Source organism: Ceratotherium simum, chromosome 23 (genome assembly GCF_057802395.1).
Source record: "Ceratotherium simum simum isolate JZ-2026a chromosome 23, ASM5780239v1, whole genome shotgun sequence".
NCBI lineage: Eukaryota > Metazoa > Chordata > Mammalia > Perissodactyla > Rhinocerotidae > Ceratotherium > Ceratotherium simum.
The window spans coordinates 18643936-18670630 of record NC_141922.1 but is presented as its reverse complement, the minus strand read 5'-3'; the positions used below and the strand labels follow the sequence as shown (position 1 = coordinate 18670630).

Genomic DNA, 26695 nt, shown 5'->3' with positions numbered 1-26695 from the left:
TAAAGTTGTACATTTTAATTCACAATTTTTACCAATAAAAAGGATTAGTTACAAAAAGGGAATGTCTCCATACAAAATAAGGATTTTTTTCATTCATAAAGAGAATCCACTGTCATGCCTTGCCTTGCCAAATCAAATCTCAAATAGCTTGCTTAGCTAAAATTATTCCAAAAAGATAGGTAATCCAGATGAGATGAATAAAATTATCAACTTCTTAAACATGTTTAAGAGGAAGAATTTAATGAAACACTTTGCCTTGAACTGAAGAATTCTAAAGAATACTTGTAACCTTTAGAAAAACCACTGCTCTCAGGCAGCTGAGTTGCTAACAGGGTGTATAAGAGACTCCAGCTCACTTACTGTGAGAATCTGCTTACACATACAATGAGTTTCCACTCCTGTATGAGGACTGCACATGCAACATAACAGGAATGATGGCTTCTAAAATTTTACAAGTAAATTTTATTGTGGCCATAGGTCAACAGCAGAACATATGACAGTTAAGATTCAGATTCTCCCCACCTATTTTATCATATAAATTAAATATGGAGAGGTACACACAAACTTTATTAAAAATAAAGAGCTGTTTTCAAATCCCCACTTCCTAGTATAACACACATCACTGTTTAACAGTGGGGCAAAGAATAGTCATACTGTTAGTGCACAATGCTTCCTGAAAAGAAATCCATCAAAATGTTCAAAGATTTTTTAGTTGACTCAAAGTATGGCAGCCACTCAACACTGCTCCTCGCAGTCTGCTTTCAGAAGAAAAATTTAAAATATGAAACTGTGTAAAACATCATAGCCTTCAAAAAACTTGATCTGGTGAAAAGCCTAGCTCTGATGGAAAAAGCCCACCTATGAAAAGGAGTTGTGGGTATTTAAGCTGGTCTGATGGACGTTCATGACTTGTACACTCATGACTTCAAATAATAAAAGACCCTCAAACACAAATGATGCTCAAGCCAAAATCATGTGATTCACTTAGATGTGCTTACATTAGCTCTTAAAATATGATCTACGTACAGAGGAGCTGCACTTTCCTCACAATCAACATGTTGAAGCATGTGGCCATGGGGGGGGAAGGGGGCAAAAAAAAACACAATTTAAATAGGTTTTCCCCTCCACTCTACTCAGTAAATGTGTATCCAGAATGAGAATGAAATGGAACAATGCCCAGGTGCCTCTCAAAAGAGAGCATCACCCTGTGGCAAATGTGATTTGGAACTTTCTAGCACAACACAATCCAACTACACTGGGTACACAAAAAGGCAGAATGCCCCACACATGAGATGCAAAGGGATTATGCCCACCACGGTTTAAACCTAGCTCCTGTGTAAGATGCAACTCCACTATAGTTTTGATCACTTAACCTAGGAAAAAATGCCTAGTAACAACCCTCATGCCCCATGAATACCAATCTGTGGCCCTTGCTGACTCAGTGGTTTTTTTTTTTTTTTATAAAAACATCTGAAGAGGTGGCAAATGGTTGCAACTGATATCAGGTCACAGCAATTCCAAACGCCAAGAAAATTCTTTACCTGCTGCTCCAATCTTCTCCCCCATTGTTACAGTTCTGCCACCAAAGGGGGAAAAAATGGTGTGAACAAGTTCTTTGTGACTGAGCCTTGGCCAAAGTCAATAAATAAGAGAGCCTTCAAAGGAGAACGATTTTATGGGCTACCTCTTCTAATTGCAAGTTTGGTGGTAGGGAAAAGGAGGAGGGAGGCATGTGTGCAAGAAAGAGGTAAGAGTCCCTTTGACAAGGGTTTGGTGACCCAACCCCACATGCCCAGCTTGGTGCCAGCAGACCACGACCTGCCGAAACCCATTATTCTGACGGAAAAGGAAGAGAAGACACCAAAAAATATAGTTGGTTCTGAGATTTGCACAGTTGACATTTGTTCTTCAGAGCAGTAAGGACTTGAATGAGAATCATGAAACTTGAGGATCACTTATATTTGTCTTCAGGAGCTAAAAAATTGTGTCTTGTACTGAAAGACTACATTCAGTGTGGGTCGGGTCCAACAGCATTAGCTAGAACTTGGTTGTTAAGCACACCCAGCACTGGGAGGAAACTTCATCTGAGCAGAGCGGCTGGTGGGCAGGCCAGAGGCCACTCCTTCACTGGTCCCCAAGTCGAAAGCCCTGTCCCCAGTTGTGTCTCCCGCCTCCGCCATTCTGATCAGCAGCTCGCCTCATGCTAGCAGGGGGCACGCCAAATCCTGACACCCCTCCTCTCCTGCTGGGCAGCCAGCGGTACCTGGAGCAGAGAGAGGAAGAAACAAGGGGAGAGAAGACCACAAAGTCACTTCCACACAGTTCTCCGACCATTTAGCCCATTTCCCTTTCCTGGGGTTCCCATGGCATCTGTCACATTCAATTATATTAGTCTGTGGCCAATGAAACGCTGGGGACAGTATCTTATTTAACTTTGCCTTTTCAGCATTTAGCTCAATGGCCTGACCACAGAAGGCATTCTCTCTTCATATTTTTTAAATTTACTAAGCTTTCAGCTAACTTCACCCTCAAACAAATCTTTTTCTGATAATAAACGAGATTCATGCAAAACAGTATGGAAACAAAAATATTATACCCACAAGCCCCACAACCAGAAAGAACCACCTATACAGCATTTTGGTATATCTAAATATGGATCAAACTAGATCAAAGCATACAAAATAAATTCACTTTCAAAGGACAGATCCGCAGCCTGTGTGTCTGGGCCCCGCATGGTGTCTCCACGATGCAAGTGGGTTCTACACCATCCACAAGGGAGACAGGAGAAGGAGGATTTATGTCTTGGAGTCTGGGGAATGTTTTAAAGTGTATTCATAATCGGCCCTCCAACTGCATTCTTTCCACCTCATAGATGGTGGGAAAGCTGCGGTCCAGAAAGGTGAGCTGATTTCCCATCTTACAAATTAATAAATTAAGAGTCAGAGAACAGCTAAGAAAACTTAAACCCAGGTCTATGTCCTCAATAGTTTTTCCAACTATTTCCCTTCCTTGACTATTAGTGAACTGAGAATGTGTTTAAACTTATTCTACTTATCAGATCCTAATGTCTAAAATTGTGCTTGAAGGCAGAGACCATGATCTGACACTCCTGTTTAAACCGCTCATGGCACCGAGAACAAACCACGAGGGGTGACTTGCCCACAGCAAAAAGCCTGAAGAGCGCAAGCTTATCACAGAGCATTTCCCTTGCACTGCATGTTTATAATTCATCTGCTCTTCACAACAACCCTAGGAGATGGGCACTACTACTACCCCCATTTTATAAAGGAGAAAACTGAGGCAAGACTGAGTGAAGCTCTTCTACGGGGCCGCCCGGTGGCACAAGTGGTTAAGTGCGTGCGCTCTGCTTCAGCGGCCCAGGGTTCACCGGTTCGGATCCCGGGCACGCACCGACCCACCACTTGTCAGGCCATGCTGTGGTGGCGTCCCATATACAGTAGAGGAAGATGGGCACGGATGTTAGCTCAGGGCCAGTCTTCCTCAGCAAAAAAAGAGAAGGATTGGCATCAGATGTGAGCTCAGGGCTGATCTTCCTCACCAAAAAAAAAAAAAAAAAAAAGATTGAGTAAAGCTCTTCTAAAGTGACAGTCAGGATTCAAACCCAGATGGCCTGGCTCCAGAGCTTGTCCCCTGCACCACAGGCCTCCGGCTTCAGATGGGACACACAGCGTGCAATTCAGGTGACAGCCCTTTGTGACACAAGTCCTCATTTGTTTACATCATCCCTGATACTTTCATGCGCCCTCCCAAAAAAGACAACGAACGCCTTTGAAACAGAAAAATAACTGCACACAGAAGAGAAGAGAATCTGTCTACTTTTCTTAACGGAATGTAGAACAGTGATACATCTTAGAATCCTCTCCTTCCTTTTAAACAAATACAGCTTTATCTTTAAACCAAAACGTATTTCCAAGCACTGCCGTGACGTTCTGGCACCATAACATTCCTCCGAAGTACACAATAAAATAGAACACTTTAAAAAGGCAACGCTTGGGCTGTCTTGCTTTGCTTCTCACTGTAAGACAATGTGGAAGCCATCTCCACTGCTTAAATGGATAGTGAAATTAAATGCAAGTAATTAGTATAAAAAGACACTCAATTACACATAATCAACAAAAATTTATGGTAATTTCAAAAGCAGTTACTGCTTTTGCAAGGAGCTACATTTTATCATCTGATCTTTATGCAAAATTTAACAGAAGGGCTCCCACCAGCAGAGAAAGCACGAGTGGAAGGCAGGCTCCAGGGCGCTGCTGATTTTGCCACTAGAATCTCATATACTTTGTTGCCCACAATTGAGAAGCATCTCCAAGCCATTAAGTCAGAAGATAGCCATTTAAAGTAAAATAACTGTTGGCTGCCCCCCAAAGCACCAAGTTTTTTTTTTTAATTGATGCATCTGCCATCCGACTTGATAAAACTAGATCAAAAATCCAAGCCTGCTGTCACTGTGTCCTTTGATAATTAGAAAACAGATTGGTCATTTGTTTTTTAGCCTGAAGGCAACTTGAGGCTCAGAAGAGAAACAAGTTTCTTTCTATGCTCTTAAAGAAAGAAAAAAAAACCAAAACCCATACAATATTGTACTTCTCTGTTTGTATGTTATATTTCACAATAAAAGTCTTTCAGAAACCTAGCCCTAACCTATAAAGGGGGGGCCTGCTCAAGTCTGACTACCCTCACGGACCCCTTGGAAGAATGACAAACTGCAAAACATTAAAACGAGCAAGATGTGAAAGGGGTGATTTTTTTTAAGCTTTTCAATGCAAGCTATGATTGCATCTCCCCAACTCGAGGTTAGGCGTGATTGTCAGGTAGGCTGCGACACCCAGATGATGATTTCACTGGTCCCTTCTTCAACAGCCTTTTCCCTCACCGACAGAATGGTCACACGACTTACACGCGTAAGTGTGTCAGCACCTCTTCTGGCTCGTAAACTCCCACTCCAGCCCCAACGCTGGGAACAAGGCTAAGCGCTTGTATTTACTGAGTACCATAGCATACCTTACCTCCTGCAGTCCTGGGGGATAGGGCTCTCCCCAACTCACAGACTCGCAAATTGAAGCTCGGAGGTTTTATTAAGTAACTTTCCCAAAGTCAAAACTGGTAAATGAGGGGAACAGGATTCCAACCCAAGTCTGCCTCAAAACCAAAGCTGTGCCCTTGGCCTCCTCACCTGAGTCAACCCCCAAAGTAGAAAAAGAACAAGCACATACCCCCAGGCGGCTGGGACCACACACCTCAGGTCTCCCATTTTAACTCTGAGAAGTCCTATAAAAACTCTGGTCTAGGGGCCAGCCCAGCAGCATAGTGGTTGGGTTCGTGGGTTTGGATCCCGGGCACAGACCTATGCACCACTCATCAAGTCATGCTGTGGCAGCGTCCCATATACAAAATGGGGGAGGATGGGCACAGATGTTGGCTCAGAGCCAATCTTCCTCAGCAAAAAGAGGAGGATTGGCAACAGATATTAGCTCACGCCCCACATCCCTCACCAAAAAGAAAAAAATTCTGGTCTATAATATTTAATATAAAAATGTTTTAAATTGTTAACCAATGAGCTAACTTACCCCCCTTGCCCTTCTCGGCCAAAATCTTGGGTAAACCTGCTAACCCTGTAACGCTGGCCCACTGCTGCAGACACGGGAGCTGCACACACCTACCCCGCTGCACCACAGCTGAAATGCTCCTGGGTGATGCCTGAATCTAGTCCTCGGTGGCCCCCGGTTACAAGGGCTCCACGAAGAAGACGAAGCTGTGGCTTCGACCCCTGGCTTCCTGTGACTGTGTGACCAGGGCAACATTCACATATATTTTTTACAAATATTTACATAGAGGCAAATCTCACCCCTCATGGAGTTTTTATCAAGATGCTTACGAACACGGGCAGTAAAATGACCATGAAATGAGAGGGGAAAAAACACTTACAAAAACTGAGGTGTGGAGAGAAAATTTCTTCCTCCCAAGTCCATTGGGTATCTGAACATGAGGAAGAAATAAAGATGTCCAACAAGGTTTCCAATTAGCTCATTGATGACTCTGCAAACAGAGAGCCAAATTAAAGACATTCGAGCAGTAAAGTGGGGTGCAGCAAGTTTTAACTAACAGCACAGGGAACAGACCCTCCACGGTAGCCCATTTCTGGGCCCTGGGGGTCTGTGACAGCCCTGCAATGAGCCCTTTTGTAGTCTGAGAGGCAAATGCGTCCTGAGGGAAAAGGGAAATCAGTCCTGCTGGACCCATGGGGTCTGTGCTCTCTAAGGCCAGCTGCCCCTCTCACATCTCTTTCAAGCCCCAGCCCATCCTCAAAATACTATTTTTGGCTACTACCTGCCTCAAGAGTTGAGGAAGTTGCACAGCAAGTTTTTGAATGCTTTCAGTCATGAACACCGTATTTGCAAAGCATGGGCAAGTATGAAGGCTAGCAAGAGAGAGGCATGGCAGTGAGGAAAGGAGGGACGAGAAAGGCCTGTCCCCTGTTCCCGGAGCCACAGCACTTCTCCCTCGCCTCTTGTGTCCTTGAGTGTAAAACGTCATGGAGATCACTTCAGAAAGCTGACCTCCACCTTGTAATCCTAAAGTCAACATTGACCTTCTTCAGTTCTGCCATGGCTTACAAACAAGCCCCTTTAAGGTTCTATAGATCCACTCTTACTGGTACACATCATTCTTTGTCTTTGCCTGCAACATGATTCCTGTCAGGGACAGATCAACATCTGTCACCACTCCCAGACTCTGCCCCTCTAGGTGGCAGGGCAGCTCTACCAAACTCAGAACTTGCTGTGCTCTAAACAGAGTCTGTTCGCTCCAGCCATTCATTTCTCCTTATCAATATCAGTAGGAGTTAGGACCACACAGAGCAAATACGTCAGACATATTAAGAACTAGTATTATGAAAATATACTAAAACATTAAAGATATTTTGTACTTTAAGAAATGGGAGTTCTTAGAATAGCTGCATCGTGATACCCTCCTTCTAAAATTCTGACTGGATGCATTAAAGGTTTTCCTAAGTCTCAGTTCTAATTCCAGATTAGAAATTTGACCCTATTTGGCAAAACTTCTGTACCATCAAACCACTTATAAAACTACTTCCCATCTAAGAATGTGCATTTCTGTGACTGGTAAGCAGTTTCTAAGACATTCTAGAAATGCCTTAAGAATAAAAAACATAGTAATTTTATGCACAGTTCTTAGAGGAGTCAGCTCAGACAAAAATTAGGTCCTATGTATGCTCAATCTGGATTTATTTCTGAATCCAGAAATAAATATTTATTCAAAAACACATACACAGAAGCATACTGTAACAACAAACTAACAAAAAACAATCATTCAGTGCTAAATGTGCTGAAAGCCCTGTAATTTAATCAATTGCACCAAAATGAAATTATTTCATAAGCGTCAAGTTCCAATGCATCAATACTGAGATTCTTCTAAAGTTTTGTAAAGATTAGAGAAGCAAGATAAAGAAATGGAAGTCTTCCAAGGATTAGTTTCCAATTAAATAAATCTAACATCACTTACGAGCCTCCGATGATATAGTTGAATCCAAGGATAACCCAAGGTAAATAACAGGCCTAGGAGAGAACATACACAAACGTGAATAACCACACCTAGAGAAGACACAGCTGCTACAGGGCTGGAATGGGTAAGGAGATACTGACAGGGGCTTTATACAAATCCTTTGGAAAGTCACTGCAAAAATTTCTCAGATCAATCCAGCATCATTCCTACTGTACTTAAAACTTCCTATCTAAAATTATACTTATTCAGGGCCGGCTCCGTGGCTTGGCGGTTAGGTGTGCGCGCTCTGATGCTGGCGGCCCGGGTTCGGATCCCGGGAGCGCCCCGAGGCACCACTTCTCCGTCCAACGTGAGGCCGAGTCCCACGTACAGCAACTAGAAGGATGTGGACCTATGACATACAGCTATCTACTGGGGCTTTGGGGGGAAAAAACTGAATAAATAAAATCTTTAAAATTATACTTATTCATATATTAGTAACTAGAGAGACAGAGTACTTGGCCCCTAGTTTTCAGACACAATACATGCCCTGCTGAATTAATACTAACAAATAGCTTCAGAAAGTAGATGAGGGTCCTATGGATACTAATCAAAACACGGTCCATGACAGAATCACTTTGAGACTCCAACCAGCAAACTGTTACCAATAAACTAAAAATATCCCACCTGTTTAGGTTCTCCTTTTATATATTCCACAAAATTACTTTGAATTTTTATCTCATTACACACTGATATCTTGAACAATACTCTCCCAAATAAGACAGCTCTCCAGACGAATTCATCACTTGAGCCCCTTACCAGATTCAAGACATCATACCAAGAGCTGAGGGAGTTGCAAGAAACTTCAGAAACCACTATAGAAAGGGTTCTACATAAATAACTTAAAGGCAGAATGTGTTTAAGCACTATAAGGGGAACGGAAGCATTGGAGAAGCCCAAAGGCAAGACTAACTCTAGGCAGGAGACTCAGGAAATATGTTCAGTCCCAACGCATATTAAGAACAGGTAGGGGCTGGCGTGGTGTCGTGGTTAAGTTCAGCACGCTCTGCTTCAACGGCCAGGGTTCAGAGGTTTGGATCCCAGGCGCAGACCTACATCACTCGTCAGCCATGCTGTGGTGGTGACCCACATACAAAATAGAGGAGGATTGGCACAGATGTTAGCTCAGGGCTAATCTTCCTCAAGCAAAAAAAAAAAAAAAAAAAAAAGAGGAAGACTAGCAAAGAATGTTAGCTCCAGGCGAATCTTCCTCACCAAAAAAAAAAAAAAAAAAAGAACAGGTAGGATTTACATGAGGAAGAAAATCAAAAAGATGGTACATGTGGAAAACTGTGAGAGAAGGCATAAAGGGAAGTGTTTGCAGGCAAACAACAATCTGTTTTAGCTACAGTGTAAAATACATAACAGGGAATGATAACAGATTTTAAAACGGAGGGTTCCACATGAGGATCTCTCCTTCCCTCTCTCTACCACATACACACACATGAGATCACTCAGGGACACAAGCCTGAGGGGCCTGAGGTACAGAGAGAGTGAGAAGTGACAGCCAGCAAAGGACTCGGGGTTGGCTACAGAAATACAGGGGGACTGAGGAGAGCAGGAGGGGCTTGCCTATAGGATACTGCTCTGCAGTGACCTCTGCTGGACAAGTCAGAAAGCACATCTCTGGGCTGAAGAGAGATTTCTGCAAAGACAAATAAAAGGGAAATTTTTCTAACTAGGTTAAAGTACCTTAAATCGGGTTCCAAACCAAAATGATACAATCATGTCTCTGTTCAGCTGGGCCCAGACATAAAGTACTGACATGATCAGAGGAATCATCAGCAACTGCAAAAGAATCAACATGTCACAACAAGGCTCCAGAGGCACTTCAGAGGCTGAGCGTGAACCTGCTATTCTTTCCACCTCTCCCCTCCAAACAAATTCTCACATGGCTATTCAAAAAGAAAAAGAGGGGGCCAGCCCGGTGGCATAGTGGTTAAGTTCACGCACTCCGCAGGTTTGGATCCTGGGTGCGGACCTACGCACCACTTATCAAGCCATGCTGTGGCAGGCGTCCCACGTATAAAGTAAAGGAAGATGCACATGGATGTCATTAGCCCAGGGCCAATCTTCCTCAGCAAAAAGAGGAGGATTGGCAACGGATGTTAGCTCAGGGCTAATCTTCCTCACCGAAAAAAAGAAAAAGAAACTCAACTCATCAGAATTATACATTGAGCCTTTTGTTTAATTGATCATCCATCCAAGGCATGCTACAAAATCCTATAATTAAATACAACACAATTACATTATTTTAGATGGATTCAGAAACATCAGAGTCAAGCTCTGTAACTTGAAAAAAGTAGACAATAAAGCTTTACTTACTGTATAATCTCAAGTTTCAAAAAGTATACATCCACATACATGCATAGAAAATATTGGATAACCATTATTCTCAGTGTTCAAACATAATAATGAAGCCAGGAATGTGCAAGAAAAATAATGGTTTAGATAATTCATGTAAGATCTTCAAAATAAAACAGCTATAATTTCAAAATACTACATAACGAACCACATAGTTAACGCAACTTAAACTTCAGTCAAAGCCCATTAATAGCAAATCTGAAACACATAAAGCAGCAAATAAACAGTTTCAAGGGACACTTACTTGCATATCCATTACTAAGCCAGTAATCTTGGTTTGTAAAGTTAAAGATCAGATACAAACAAAGCATTCTGCACCTAGTAAAAGCTAACTTCATTCCAGTGTTCTGAAGGAACACACTTTTCTATAGTTCAAGTTGCTTAAGACATCCCAGAACACAAAAAGTATCTCATCATCTTCATTATGAATATTCTGTGAGACCACACGATGACCAGGAAATGGTGGAAATTAACTGCTTTGGCACATGACTCAGCTTGGTCCCCTCGTGTCCTCCTTCTTTGCCTCGCCACCGCATTTTAGCAGCTCTCCTTTGATTAGAAGATGGAGAAGCCTGTGCCCTCGGAAACAAATAACGATTCTGCTCACGCTCAGGGCTCCAGAGCACGGTTGAAGTCCAAAACTACTCTTTTTCTTCCCTTAAAGGGAGGAAAGGGCATTCAAAGTGCCACATCTGCTGGCTCTTGGCCAAGCTTCAATGGCAGCTAAGCCGCAAGCAATTTCGAGCTCACCAACTCTGCACAGGACTTGAGCCATCAAGCCCCTTGTGCCACCCTCACCATCTGTAACAGTCCGCAGCTGGACGGCTGCTGTCAACTGTGGCTGAGACACAGCTGAGACGTGCTGTGTCCTTTCCCAGAGCCAGGACTTCCGGAGGGACGGAATGACCATTGAGGGCCCCAAGACAAGGACAGCAATGAAGTCGGGAAAGGATGCTGGTTGTAAATTAATTTTCTGATAAGGACCACAGATTTCAAAAGCTGTCTCGTGGCACGGAATCTCTCTGTGCTGCAGCCAACAAACTGTCACACATGAGAACACGGAGAGCTGGGAACAAGAAGAGGGAACAGTAATAAAACTCGACCAAATGTGGAAAAATCCCATGAAGGCAATGGTGAGAGAATGCATCACTCAAGGGCTCTGTGATTTACTAGCTTTTAAAAAGAACTTTAATTATTCTTTTTATTCTTAATTATTCACTATAGTCAACAAAGATGCAAATACTGTAATTTGAAATGTTGTACAGAATACTGTCTATTTCCCCAAACCTGAAAAAAACTGGTTTATTTCGGGCCCCAAATAACAGACTGAAGGATACCACGATGCAAATCCAGTTAAAGAGAAGCATGAATAAATAGTCTGCTGGCCTCCCATCAAAAGCTCCTGGAAACAAAAATAAGCCAAATGTCATGGTGTGGAATTTCAGAAAAAAGTAACGTCCATGTAGAGAAATACTTCAAAAAATTACAGAGAAAGCAAAAACGAGAATATTTTAAAATCACAAAAAAGTAAATATTTTTAAATATCTAAAACCATGTCTGCCATAAAGCCCTGAACTTAGTCACCTGAGTATCAAGGCTAATCTATGCTTTCCTGACTGAATTCCAGTAAGTACCATGCTCTACCATGGGCTAAAACAGACCCAAAGGGAGCACAGCCAATTCCACATACCAAGACCCCATCCCCTCAAGACCCTCCCAGCCTGTCAGCCTTTCCTTCACGGCTCTTGTCACGACCTGATGATACATTTGTGATTACTTGGTTAATCCCCTCTCCCTCCACTAGACCATAAGCTGTCAGGGGAGGAACCACGTCTGTTTTGCCTACCATTGTGTCTCCTCCCCATTACTATGGTTGGAGGTACGTACTATTGTTATTATTATTATTACACACACACACACATTCTACCACTCAGTCCAGCACTGGGCTTACTGAGAAGACTGAGTCTCCATCTTCCAGGAGCTTACATTCTAGGAAGGGAAAATGATGGAGGGGAGAGGCAGGAAGAGAGAGTAGGGAGACAGCCGAAACTTTCCACTGCCTCTGACTCTTAATCCTCAAACCACATCTGTGGGGTAGAATGCAAAGACCTATACCCCCCTTCTACAGATAAGAAAATAAAGTTACATGACCCAAGTCACATGGCTTGTTAGAAACAGAATGAAGTCTAATTACTAGCTTAGTGCTCTCATCACTACCTCATACACCAGGCTCTGTCTTATTACTGGGCAGAACAATCAACAACAGCCCAGCTCTCCCTAAGGATGATTCCTCATGCCTTCAGTTGGAAAACTAGAAGAGGGGCAGAGAAAAGAAACAAATGACTATAAGGTCACTCTAGCTCAAACAGTAACCTTCCCTAGCCTCCACACGCCATCACAATGACATGACATATAGACAATTAAAAAAAAAAAATTCCTATCAAGTGTCAGAAAGGCAGAAAAAAATCTATCTAAAAGAAAAGAGGTTTCCAGCAAAAGTCTCTCCTTCTTTCCCTTATTTCTCCCTCAAAGGCACACTTTAGCCCCAGTGTTAAGGATGCTTAATGGTAGGGGACCACTATGATGAATCAGAGCTGAAATTCTAACAAAACTTCTGAATTTTAGTAATAGTTGTGCTTCTTTTGATGTGGTTTTGGCTTTGTGATTTCCAAGGATTCTTCAGATTGAATACTTGAAATCTTATAATCACATAAACCACAGTACTATATTATTTGGCAAGCTTGCAACTGGGAATTTACAAATTAACTGGTCTCAAATTGCAGTCTTCCGGTTCAAATCAGAAACCTTATAAATGAGCCAACACTGCTGTGTGCTTAATTTAGCCAGGCAGGAAAACATGCAGGTGGCAAACGTTTTGTCAAAATGTCATCTCAAGGCTGTCTGGGAGAGATGACAGGGAACCAGTCAACTGGGTTCCGGTGGGAGCTGTGTTATCTCCAATAGCTTTGTGACCTTTGGGGCATGTCACCACCTCTCCAGACCACAGCTGTCTTGCCTGTGAAATCTTATTTAAAAATGCAAAGATCTCCAAAGTTCTTCTCTACACAAAAGTTCATAGCAGCAGTATTCATAACAGCCAAAAAATAAAAACAAGTCAAATGTCCATCAACTGAAGAATGGAAAAACAAAATGTGATAATCTCATACAATGGAATCTTATTTGGCAATAAAAAGGAATGCAGAACTGATATAGGCTACACGGAAGAATCTAGAAAACACTATGCTAAGTGAAAGAAGCCACTCACACCACACATTGTGTGAGTCTGTTTATAAGAAAAGTCCAGAGTAGGCAAATCTAAAGAGGCAGAAAGTAGATTAGTGGTTGCTGGAAGGGAAGATAGGGTTGAATAGAAATAGGGAGTGGCTGCTAATGGGTACGAGGTTTCTTTTTGCGGTGATGAAATGCTCTAAAATTGATTGTAGTAATGATCGCACAACTCTATGAATATCCATTGAATTGTACGCTTTAAATGAGTGGAATTATATGGTATGTGAATTACATATCAATAAAACTATTTTTTGTGTGTGTGAGGAAGAGCAGCCCTGAGCTAACATCCAGTGCCAATCCTCCTTTTTTTTGCTGAGGAAGACTGGCCCTGGGCTAACATCTGTGCCAATCTTCCTCTACTTTACATGGGACACCGCCACAGCGTGGCTTAACAAGTGGTGCGTCCGTGCACGCCCAGGATCCGAACCAGAAAATGCCGGCCACAGCAGCAGAGCACACACACTTAACCGCTTGCACCACCAGGCCTGCCCCAATAAAACTATTTTTAAAAATGCCTTTCAGCTCTAGAACTTCAAAATGCTCTGTGATTGGCTAGTAAGGAATAGGGGGAAACTTCTAAGAATTAGAGCAAACGAAAGAGATCGATGGCCTAATAATCCTATAGATTTATCTTAAGCGTTATTCAGGTATTACAAATTAGTTATATTACCTGACTAGGCAGTAGGGATGGGTAAATGGGTTCAAGGATCTTAAGTAACCAAGAGAAGACAATTTACACATAAAAAGTGATCATGCAGGGGCCGGCCCAGTGGCGCAAGCGGTTAGGTGTGCACGCTCCGCTGCGGTGGCCCAGGGTTCACCGGTTCAGATCCCGGGCCCGGGCTCGCACGGACGCACCGCTTGTCAAGCCACGCTGTGGCAGCGTCCCATATAAAGTGGAGGAAGATGGGCATGGATGTTAGCCCAGGGCCAGTCTTCCTCAGCCAAAAAAGAGGAGGATTGGCAGATGTTAGCTCAGGGCTAATCTTCCTCACACACACACAAAAAAAAAAGTGATCATGGAATTATTGTAATTTAGGTTTAATAACAGTATCATGATTATTTTTTAAGTCCTCGTATTTCTGAGGTAAATATTAAAATATTTATAGATGAAATGATATCATGTCTGACATTTTGCTTAAAATAATCAGGAGTAAGGGGACAGACATGGATATAGATAAAATAAGACTGCCTATGAGATCATGGTTAAAGGTGAGTGATGGTTAAAAAAGGGTTCATACTGATATATGCTACAATGGGGATGAACCTTGAAGACATTACGCTAAGCGAAAGAAGCCAGTCACAAAAGGACTCATAAAATGTCCTAAATCCATACACACAGAAAGTAGATTAGCGGTTGCCAGGGGCTGGGAGAAGAGAGAAGAGGGGATGGAGAGCGACTGCTTTGTGTTTTTTGGGGGATGATGAAAATGTCTTGAATTAGAGAGTGGTGATTATTGCATAACATTGCAAATATACTAAAGACCACTGAATCATACACTCTAAAATGGTTAAAACAGTGCATTTTATGTTATGTGAATTTTATCTCAATAAAAAGAAAAAAAGATTCGTTAACCTTTCTCTTTACTCTTGTACACATTTGAAAATTTTCCATAATAAAATTTTTAAAAATTCGTCATGGATCACCCGCATTTAATCTAGAGTTTACTACTGACGTAAAAAAAAAAAAAAATTACTCCAACAACTTATCCTCAATGAAATTATATCAGAGGGGTAGAATGCTAAGCAAGCCAGCATCATAATCAAGCCCAGCTGGGAGGAGGGAGAATGAAAATCATATATTGTGGTAGATTTAAGGACCACACCCCAATATGGCGGTGAGAGTCCTGGTTGTCAGTTTCGCCTCAGCCAGGTCACTACACTTCCTTGAATCTCCTGTCCTTCCTCCACAAAACTATGGACGTGGGGTTGCTGTAGTAACGGTCTATGACCTGACACTTTGTTTTAATATAATGCTTTCTTCCTTTTTAAAAAGCACCTAGTAGCAAACGCCAATCTAAGGAAAAACTATATTTGACACCAAAGGCCCATCCTTCTATTTCCCCAAACTCAAAAGATTGATTCAGAACTCTCAAACTGACTGTGATTTAAAGGGTAGTTCAGAATCCTCGATCCTGAGCTAACAGCCAGCAGGTTTATCAAGTCTTTGAAATCAGCCAACTTTTCAAAATCATTTAGGCTTAACAAAATTATACTCACATTTTGACACAGCAGTATCAATTTACTGCTTCTCAGTATAAGCAACTCAGAACAGCATATGAGGTATTGTAGGAAATAAATAACAATTCAGTAAGAAACTTTTAAGAAAAGATTTTTATAAAAAAGTTTATCCATAGCATCATATAGGTAGTCACATCTGATAAACTATCATATTATTAAATCCTAGCTATCTATTTTAAAGTTGAGTGTTTCCCTTACAGAGAATAAGTCTAGGCTTTTAATTGTATAAAGTAGTGTTTTCCAACCCCCATCCTGGAGATATATACACTTCAACCCAATTGTGCATCAAAAGACAAGGACTGCTGTGTGACAGAAATGAGTGAGACGTCAAATTAAGTGAGAGGCACACAGCTCAGCCACTAGGACATGGGCAAGATGGGCAAACCTCTGGTCTTGTATTTTTTTCACCTATAAAATGGGGACACTGCTACTTACACCTCATGATGATCTTGTAAGGATTAAAAATCGAATAATCTAAGTGCCTAGTACAGTCCTGCCATAGTTACTACCTACTGAGCATTTCCTGTCATCATGCCATTTCTCTATATACATTAACTGCCCTCAAAATTCCTCCAAGAAGTAAACATATGGATTAGTCAATCAGACAGAAACAATACTTAAAATAACTATGGATAACATACCTGTTTCAAGTCGTGTAGAATACTGATATAAGAAATATAAATTGACCAAATAAAGAAATCCAGTTCCTGGACCCACAGGGAAATAAAAGGTGGCAGTGACTGGCCTCCAAATCTGTCCAGAGCAAAATAAACACAGCTGTTAGTTTCTCTATGCCTGGTTAATTTCTTTTCTTTTAACTAAACAAAAATAACCCTTGCAAAACATTCTCCTCAATGATGACAGTTAGCAAAGGGACACCACCAACATAATTCAAGAAAACAACTGAAGAAAAGTTCATATCAGTTACAATCATACCAGTGTGCAAATCAATGGAATAAAATGGCATCATAAAATAAGCAATAAATATTTCTAAACAAGTTGGAAAAAATCAATACTACAGAAGTATACGGTTAGTCTTTACTGGGATCAGGCATACAGCTAAGCCTGTCAAAAATGAATCAGAGGGAAAATTTCCAACAGTATAGTAATATCACTATTTAGGAAAAGAATATACTGGGATGCCAAAACTTATCAAAAAATGTCATATTCAAATGGAAATGGAAATTTTTTATTCAAATCACTGTGCTATTTAGGCACTGTGGATACATGACTTTACAATATTAAACATTCCCTCCGCCACCCCAAAAAAATTACAGACAAGTCTACAGTGAGAAGTAAGCCTCCCTCCTCACCCTCAGTCTCCCAGTTCTTTTTCCAGCAACAACAGATCGGTTTCTTCTATTTCTTTCAAGAAATAATAGTACATGTTACTGTTATTCATTCCTTTTCATCCTACCTTTTATTGCACTGTTCTATACCTTGTTTCATTTCCTTAACAAAATATTTGTATTGGCTTCATAGTATTCCTTTTATGTGGATGTCCAAAATTCATTTAAACTGTTATAACGCCGCAATGAATAATCTAGAAGATCCTCTTTAAATATGTATGTAAAGGATAAAACCTGTGAGTCAATCTGCTAGATAAACAGGTATTTGCATTTAATTTTGGTAGATATTGCCAACTGCCTACAAAAATGTTTAACCAATTTATACTGCCTCCTAAAACACAGATTAATGCCTATCTTTTCTCCATACCCTCATCATTAGTGTATTTTATATTTACCAATCATGTTTTTAAAACTTCAGCATTTCCTTTCTTCATTTTTCTGCTAGATTTGCATTTCTTTATATATTACGGAAATTTCCCTTTCTCATTGTTGCAAATATTTTCTGGTCTGTCAATAGACTTATGCTTTTATGGTATTTTTGCCATATTTTGACATGTAAAAGTTTAATTTAATATAGGCAAGTGTATCCATCATGTACCACGCTTACAAGATACTTCTCCACTCCAACAACAGAAAGTGTTCACAGTTTTACTGTAGCACATTCGTGGTTCATCTAAAGGAGCGAGGAAGAGATTCAACTTATTTTTCTAGATTGTCATTCAGTTTTCCCAATCCTATTTACAGAGTAACCCATCTTTTCTCCATTGATTTGAAAAGCTACTTTTATCATATATTTATTCCCTTTTATTAGTAAGGTCTACTTTTAGTCTATTCTGTTTGGAATTGAATTCCTATACCAATATCAAGCTATTTTAATTTCTAGTTTTATAACATATTTTAATATCTGGTAAAGTTGCATAATTAAGTAATCCCCCTCCCCTTTTTCTTCCAATTTTGTCACAATTTTCTTGGCTAGTCTCAATATTTTACTTTTCTAAATGAACTAGAACCAACATCTTTATTATATCAATGTGATATTGATATAATTCTCAGCCAGGAAGAAGTCTTTCACAGCTTTTATAGTTTTCTATAGAGGTATTGCTTTCTATCTCTTTTTATACCCAACCAGTAAAGCTGAATTATCTTATTGTTCGTCATATTTGAAAACTAAGCCTCTTGGGCTTTCCGAGTATACAACTCTATCTGTAAATAAAATTTTGTATCTTATTCCACTCTTGTCTAATTCACTGGCTAGTACCTCCAGAACAATGTTAAATAACAGTGGTTGAGGTAGATGGCCCTCCCAGACTTTCGGAAATGCCAGCATAACGCTGGCTTTTGGCTTGACAGCTGTGTGTCTTATTGCACAAGCATGAATGACATGGCCCTTGCATCAAGGAGTTCTAAACAGTGGGGGAGGATGTTTAAAGAAGCAAAGAGTAGGGCACAGAGGAGTGGAAGTTTGGTGTTGGAAAAACAAGTTCAAAGTCCCAAAGAATTGCAAGAGCACTATAAATGAACAGGTATTGCTAACAATTGGGGTGTGGCTGGAATGGAGGACAATAGCTGTGGGGCCCAGCCAGACACAGAGCTGACAAGTCACATTCTCCAAGTATTATAGGAATGTAACCCTCAGTGCTTAACTCCCTGTGGTGGAAACTGCACTTTATATTCAAAAAGTGACTTTCCAAAAACCCTATATTAAACCAGTAAAACAAAACAGGTTAATATTCATTTCAGTTTATTCATAGAAACAGTATAGTCTGATGGAAAGAACACTGGAAATGATTTGAGAAGAGCTAGATGTAAGTCTTAGCTTACAAGTTATCATTTCTGAGCCTCAATTTCCATCTGTAAAAGAGGAATGATATACTAATACTTGCCCTACTTTGGTTAATGGTTTAAAAAAAAATAGCATGCTATTCTGTGCATTTACATGCACTGATTCAGGAGGTGGGTTTTTATAACTCATGGCTAGTAAGTAAGTAGTAAAGCTAGAATTTTATCCCAGACAGCTGGACTCCAGAGTTTATGATACTAAGCCCCTGTTTTTACAATGCCTCTCACAAGTGACATCATTATTATGAGGTATAATTACAGTTAGTAAGAAATTTTAGTACTACTATACTTATATAATCCTGATTCTCTCTGCTTATGAAAAGCATTAGGAGCAAAGATCAGAAGCAAGCAAGCCCTGGCCTTGGCTCTTAAGAAGCCGTGGGACCTTGGAAAAGTCTGGAGCTTGGAGTCTGCATCTTCATCTACCCAATGACATCTGTCCTATGACTCTCGCCTCCCTTATCTCACAGATTTTATAAAAGGTCGGAATTAAGAACATGGATAAAAAGGTGCTTTAAAAAAAGATTTATATGTGTGGGTATATGATTATTACAAACTTTTGGGAGACATGTCTGATTTTTACAAATTCACATTTTACACTTCTCTCATATTCCTGTAAGTTACTCAGGGCCTGATTTTGGAAAAGAAATCTCGGTTTTTTCTGACTACATTTTTCACTAACACTGACACTATTTTTAGCCACTGTGTGCACCTGTGCTTTGGAAATCAGTGTCTGTCAAAATACCTCACTTCTCTTCCGTGTTCATTAAGCTTACCCTTGAGTTATACTTGCTTTCACTGATCTAAGAGACTTCATATTATTTTTGTATTACTTTAAAATCATAATTTGAAAACACCAGGAGATAGGTCACCTCTTCAGAAGGACACAATGTAATATATTTCTGAAATCCCCATTGAAGGTACCCAGCTAAATCCCTTTCTTTCCTCTGATAGGTAAATAGTTAGGATAAGGAAATAGCTTTATTTTCAGGGCTGGGAGTGGTGGAGGCACATTTTCAACCCTGGAAAGCCTTCCTGGATCCCCTAAGAGGCAGCCAGATGCAGCACAAAGAGCCCGGGACTTGCAGAGAGACAAGAGCATGGAGGGCAGCATCTCATTTTAGCCCCACAGCAATCCCAAGGCCAGAACCATAATCACCCCAGCTTTTTCAGGAGGAAAGCTGGGCCCTCATTAGAGTTGAGGTAATCCGCCCAGGGTCCCGCACTTCACAAAAGCAAGAAGCCCACATCCTCAGCGGCATAGAAGACCTTCAAAAGAACATAAGACACTCCTCTTTAGTTACCAGTCCAACAACTTCTGTTGAGAGAGTGGGTTGCAGCTATCCTTGAACTGAAATCTCCCAAACAATCTGCTACTTACAAATGCCAAATAATTACAAATGTCATTCAGAGTCTGGAGTGGGGTTTTTAAAGTATCAAAAACAAAGATTTTTCTTAAACAATAACGATTGGTTGATCTGGAGTTAAGAAAGTCTACACTGGTCACCAAACAAGTAAGAAGGAAGATGAGCACCCATGTGCCAGATGTTGATGTTAGCAAAGTGTGGCCTTTTTTTCTTTTGGACACCCTAGGTAGGCAAGAAAAACATATGATAGACACTCAATCTCAATTGAGGACTTTAAAAGCGCTAGAAGAAGCCATCAATTCTACTCCTAGGTATATACTCAACAGAAATACATACCCATATTCACCAAGACATGTACTGGAATGTTCGCAGCAACACTATTCATTATAGCCAAAACTGGAAACTACCCAAAAGGCCCATTACCAGTAGAATGGGTAAACAAATGGTGGTCTATTCACACAATGGAACAATCTGAGGATGAGCAATCTCTAACCACATGCAACAATATGGGATACTCTCCAACAAACTGTTAAAAAGAAGCTTAGACACAAAAGAATACATACGATATAATTTCATTTCTAGAAAGTAAAAAGAATGGCAAAATCAATCGATGGTATTAAAAGTCAAGATAGTAGTTATCCTTGGAGAGAGCAGTGCCCAGAATGGAACAGCAGGAAGGTTTTGGGGGTGTTAGTAATGTTTTGTTTTTTGATGAGTGCTGGTTATGTACAGGTATTCAGTTTTTGAAACTTCAACAAGCTATAAATATATAATACACGCAGTTTCCTCCTTTTACAATGTAACTCGATAAAAAGTTAAAAACAAAGCTACGATCTAGCGGGCAACCTTCTCTACAGAGCACAGCAGAACTAAGGCGGACAGGACTGCTAAGGAAAGATTTAAGGCTGGACGCACCCAAACACTAGCCACAGAAGTTCTAAATCCAGACCCAGAGGCTACTTCTATGCTCAGCCTATAGACTAAGTTCATTCCCCTCCCAGTTAAATGTGTCTATGTCCCTCTTCCCCAAAATGCTCAAATCAATCTGCTAGGGATGCTGTCATCCGGTTAAACGTGAAAACGTAAGTGAAAGCTCGGCAAATTTAAGCACGAGGCCCAGTCATAGATTTGGTGGGTGCCATTTCTTTTAATTCCTGGAAACAAATTAGAGAAATCGAGAGATCATATCTTCCCATTTCAAGTCAGGACACCTTTTTAGGGGACAATACAGGATAATAATCCAGCAGTTACATTTCAATTTCAATTACAAATTAAAATTAGAATCTTACTGCCCAAAGAGAAAAAAGGCAGGAATGGCAGGAAATATCATTAGCTAATAAATAAAAATAGGCATTAGTTTTGAATAGATTATTTACCAGACTATTTACTGGGCACTTCACAAACATTTTTCTCTGAGTTTTATATAAGAGAGGCATAAAGTAGGTAACATATTTCCTCAATTTCAAGATATTCATTTTTGTGTTTCTAAAATTAGGATGTGTCTTACAATCAATATATTCATTTAATGTAATTTCTACTTTCCTCCCCCTCCAAAAAGTTGTAGTAAATTGACAGAGCATCTTATAGAATTAGAACAGAGTTAATATGGTATTAAATTTTTCCCACTTTTAGGTCTCAAGAAATTGAGGCTCTGAAAGGATAACTAACTTGTCTAAGGGCGTACACCTAGTAAGGGGCTGAGCCAGGCCTGGAGACCATGACTCAACTACTTGAAATCTCATGGTCTTTCTACTCTAACAGAAAAGAAAAAATAATTTGCTTATGACTGATTTGGAAGAAATCACCTTCAAAAATGTTTTGCTAATCACAACTACGTGTTTTGGTAGATATTATGCAAAGGAGTTAAACAAGAGAGCTTAGAACTATCTTCCACTCACTAAAATAGAAACTGAAACTACAGTTGTCTATAAACTGGGGTAACACATCTCAGGATGCCTGTGGGAGCTGAATGCAATAACATATGGAGAAGCACAGGCACGATGTAAGGCGAAGATGATATTTTGTCCAAAGAAATGAAATATCGCCATGCAGGCAGCTCTGGGAGACATAATCTCAGAAACCAGCAGGGCAGCAGGAAATTGCCACCCCTCTTCTAGTTAATCAGGGACCAAGATGAAGACATTTCATCATTGTCAACTATTTGATTGATGGGCGTTAGATATGAGAGACCAGGAACTGTGGACAACAATACAGTGAATCTTAACCCACTCCTATGTGTTTCCACCTATCCAAACTAAGAAAATCACATTTTAGAGTTCCAAACCAACAAGCTACTCAGAGAAAATCTACAGATCAGGAGGAAAAGTAACTTTTGTCACTTCCAACAGGAATCCACAATTCCAAACCAATCACCCCAATTTTTTTTAAGCTTCTAAGATCCAGCTTCTACGGAGAAGATGAGCCTCCAGCAGAAAGCACACCACATGCTGTTTGTCCTCACACATCAGCCTCGCAGATGGAGTTTTTCTTTCAACTGCTTCATTTGCATACAAGTTCCTCCAGGTGGACTTGAAAGCTAAGCTTGTCCAACAAGGTTAGGAGTCCGAGTAACAGAAAGAAGGTATAGGTATGGGCCTTTTCACATCTGGGCGGTCAGTGCTCTGTCCTGCCTCTAGCAGCTTCTCCCCAGTCTCAGGATAACAAGCCCCCAAGAGACAATGCAGGGAAGATGGGAAAATCATGGAAGATGTGACATGAATGATGACTTTTTCTAATCAGGTCACTTCTTTTAACATTATACACCTGTAGTGTAATAGAAAACCTTTCTTAATTTACTAATCTGACTATAGAAGTGAGCAACATTTTGCAAGGAGGGTCAAAGAGCCAGTTTTGACCAGGTCCTTCTCAACGAAATGATTTACAACCATTGCTCTGTATGCACACACATTACTCAACATGCCACCAGGCACAAAGTATACAACATTCACTCGGTCAACAAATATTTAAAAAAGCAAATAAGCAGAAAACAGTGTGCAATGCTGGTTGCAGGCCCAAATCATATTCTAATATCCAACCACCTACTTAACTTCACTACTTGGGTACCTAAAAACACCTCTAGACTTAACGTGGCCAAAACATAACTCTTTATCCATACACTCCCCGCCCCCAAACATTTCCAATATCAGTAAAGGGCTCCAAGATCCACTGTGCAAACAGTGACACCTGAGGCCTGCTTCCTTCACCCACTCACCCTTCATATCCATTCAGTTGCAATCTTGTCCACTCCAACTCCCAAATCTATCCACTTTTCTCTATCTTCACAGCCATCCTGGTCCAAAACACCATCTCTCTTGCCTCTAACTTGATTCCTCCTTCTCACCCATCCATACCAAGTCCCTGCCACAGAGTAGTCAAGGCGATATTGTCAGTCCTTTGTTCAAAAGGCTTCAAAGCCTTCCTGGTGTCTTCAAAATAAAGTTCAAACCACAAAGCCCTATAAGATCTAGCCCCAGCCTACCTTTCCATCTTTGCTTTACTGCAGTCAGCCCTGGCTGTCTCTCTGTCCTCATCTACCAATCCTCATCCTTACTGTACAGATAGACTCTGTACTATCCAGTCTTCTTTCTGTTTCTAGTGTCTGCCTCTAAGCCTTTCACTTATTAGTCCTTCTTCCTGGAAGGTTGTCCCCAGAGCCAGATCTTCCCAAAGCTAGCTCCTCATCATTCAGATTTCAGTTCAGATATCTTCTCTGAGGCCTTTCTGGCACACTCTTTCCAATGTTACACCCTTAAGTCACTCACCATCACATGCCTCTCTCTTATCTTCTTCATTGGTGCTGGGTTTTTTCTGTCCTATTCCCTATTGTACCTCCAGTACCCAGCACTAGCAAATGCTCAACCCTTTCCATGCATTCAACCAATATATAAGCACCTGCTATGTGCCAGGCACCATTCTAGGTAACAAAGACAGTGGTAAACAAGACAAAGATCTGGCTCTTAAGGAGTCTTATTTTCTGAAGGGAAAGTGGACTAACAAATACCAAAGAGTGATATGCAGCAAGAAAAATTAAGGGTAAGTGAGATGGAGTGAAGGAGGGGTACCATTTTATGTAGGGCAATTGGTGGCCTTGCCAATAAGGTGGCATTTGGGCAGAGACCTGAAGCAGGTAAAGAGGTAAACCACGGTTATCTTCCTCAAGCAGAGAAACAACATGTGCAGACGCCCTGAGGAGAGATGGAGTTAGCTACTGAAGGAATAGCAAAGACTCCTTTGTGGAGCCCAACGCGCAAGGTGGACAGAAGCAGGAGATGAGGTCAGAGAGGCGGTAGGGGCCGTTGCAGGCTACTGAAAGGACTTGGATTTTCTTCATCGGTTGAGAAGACATTGGAAGAGTCTGGGCAGAGGCCTGACAGGACTTGATTTACACTTTAAAAGGCTCACTCCAGCTGTCTAGAGATAAATCGAAAGGAACAAGGCTGGAATAATAGTGGCTTGCAATGGGAATGAAAAGAGATTATAGGGCCAGCCCCGTGGCTTAGCAGTTAAGTGCGCGTGCTCCGCTGCTGGTGGCCCAGGTTCGGATCCCGGGCGTGCACCAACGCACCGCTTGTCCGGCCATGCTGGGGCCGCGTCCCACATACAGCAACTAGAAGGATGTGCAGCCATGATATACAACTATCTACTGGGGCTTTGGGGAAAAAATAAAAATAAATAAATTAAATTAAATAGAATTATATAACATAATGATTATCATTAAAAAAAAAAGAGATTATATCCTGGATATACGTCTAAAGTAGAGTAAACAGAATTTGCTGACAGACTGTGGGGTGTGAAAGAAAGAAAAGTTAAGCATGTCTCCACTAGTATTAGCTTGAGCTCCTGGAATAATGGAATTGCTATTTAGGGCAAGGGGAAAAGGGTATTCAGTTTGGGACACTAAGTTTGAGATGCCTATTAGTCAGGGGTATGTAGAAATCTAGAAATCAAGAGATAGATCGGAACTGAAAATATGTATATTTGCATTTGAGAGTCTTCAGCTTACAGAAAGTATTTAAAGACATGAAGCTAAATGAGATCACTACAGCTGGAGAGAGTGTGGAGAAGAGGTCCTATAACTGATCCCTGGGGCACATCACAACATTTAAAGGTCAGGGAAATGAAGAACAAGCAAAGGAGACTAAGATATAGCCAGTGAAGAGGGGGAAGACAGGAGAGTGTTATCCACAGGCCAAGGAATGTGTTGAAATTAATGTCAGATCTTAGTGTCTGACCTGCCACTGATTCCAGATTTAAATCACAGAATCCAGTGAATAAAGATAACCTCCAAGAAACTAATATTCTCTTGCCAGGAACGTTACTTTGGACTGTTTCCTTCATGCTTAAAAAAATAACAAGGACTTCCATTTCTGGGGCAATTTCCTCTTTACTTATTCCTTCATACATTCAACTACTACATGCCAGCTACTGGGTCAGGGCCTGGGGGAAATGCAGATAAATAAACTCACTCTTTGCACCTCTGACCTCTAATCACTGCTACAGGGGATAAAAAACCCTCTATTAGCATACAAAGAACTCAGCGGGATGTAGGGCAAGTTGACATCTACATGCCACCCACATGGATGGCAGAGGGAGGTCAGAGGGCACTTGCACCAGGTGGACCCAGGCTGCTAATCACCAGAGTCCAATAGATTGACAACTATCACAGACTTACCTTCCCACTGCCTCCTTCTCTGAGTGCGAGGGGCAGGGAGCACAATCTTAACAGAAAGGCGAAATCACTCCCTTCCCACCGGGCCAAACCCACGCCTCCACGTCTCCAGCTATCCAGACTCCTTGGCCTCCACCCCCCCCGCCCCCCCAATCACAGGACCCCGCCCTAAACCGCTGGAGCCCTCGCACTACAAATACCACCAGACACCGCGCGCCCGCAACATGCCGGTGTACGCTCTGCCGCCGCGGGGGCGCCTGGGACCTGTAGTCTCCACTGCCCCCGTCGCTGCTCAGTACAGTACCTGGAAGCGATAGAGGAAGGCTTCGGGCCAGAGGAATAAGTAGGCCGGGCTGATGAGACCGAGTTTGCCGACCAAGGGCACGGCGACGGTGGCGGCGAACCAATAGCGCGTGATGGCCGGGATGCTCCTGAACCAGTCCCCGATGTCCGACATCTTCGCCTCTTAGGTGGCCAGGATGCGCACAGCCGCCCGACTCCCCGTCCCGGCCGCTTCACGACGCGGCCGGCTCCGCGAGTGGAAGGTGTCGAGGCGGAAGCCGCCCAAGCCGCGGTGGGGAAGGCGGAGACCGGCGGACGTGGCGCCACGGAATTCGGACGAGCGAAGGAGCGTTCGGCGGCGAAACTTCCCCTTCCGGCGACCGCGGACGACGTTGACTGGAAGTCCCACCGCTTAAAGGGCAAGCACCGTTTTTGCATCTCGGCCGATCCTCGGCGGTCCTGGGGGCGGAGCGATGAGGGGCGGGGCCAGGCGGGGGTGAGACACGACTGGTGGGAAACAGTGGTTGCCAGAAGCAACGACAAATTCTCCAGCCAATAGCGAGGCTGAACGCCCTCTACCGAGTTCACGCCGGAGTGTAAGCCAGGTGGGTCCACTTGGAGGGTGTTTAAAGGGGAAGGAAGACAATAAAGTACAAAGGTCCTGATTTATTCATTCATTCGACAAATGTTTGTGAGGGCTTTACTAAGTGCCA

The 26695-nt window shown here is 41.7% G+C and overlaps 1 protein-coding gene across 2 annotated transcripts; it reads right to left on the bottom strand.

The window, feature by feature from the left end:
- DERL1 (derlin 1) lies at positions 1–26375 on the bottom strand. Of its 2 annotated transcripts, XM_004431104.3 has the most exons (8): positions 26005–26373; positions 16119–16230; positions 11286–11350; positions 10193–10219; positions 9277–9372; positions 7546–7598; positions 5950–6060; positions 1–2263 (listed from the first exon to the last, which is right to left on the bottom strand). In XM_004431104.3, exons 1-8 carry the CDS (start codon positions 26155–26157, stop codon positions 2125–2127), a joined length of 756 nt encoding a protein of 251 aa, XP_004431161.1. In that variant the 5' UTR covers positions 26158–26373; the 3' UTR covers positions 1–2124. The 2 variants fall into 2 exon arrangements, with proteins under 2 accessions (XP_004431161.1, XP_087303615.1); XM_087447489.1 differs by lacking the exon at positions 5950–6060 and having other exon boundaries at positions 26005–26375.
- Between the last annotated feature and the right edge of the window lie 320 nt (positions 26376–26695).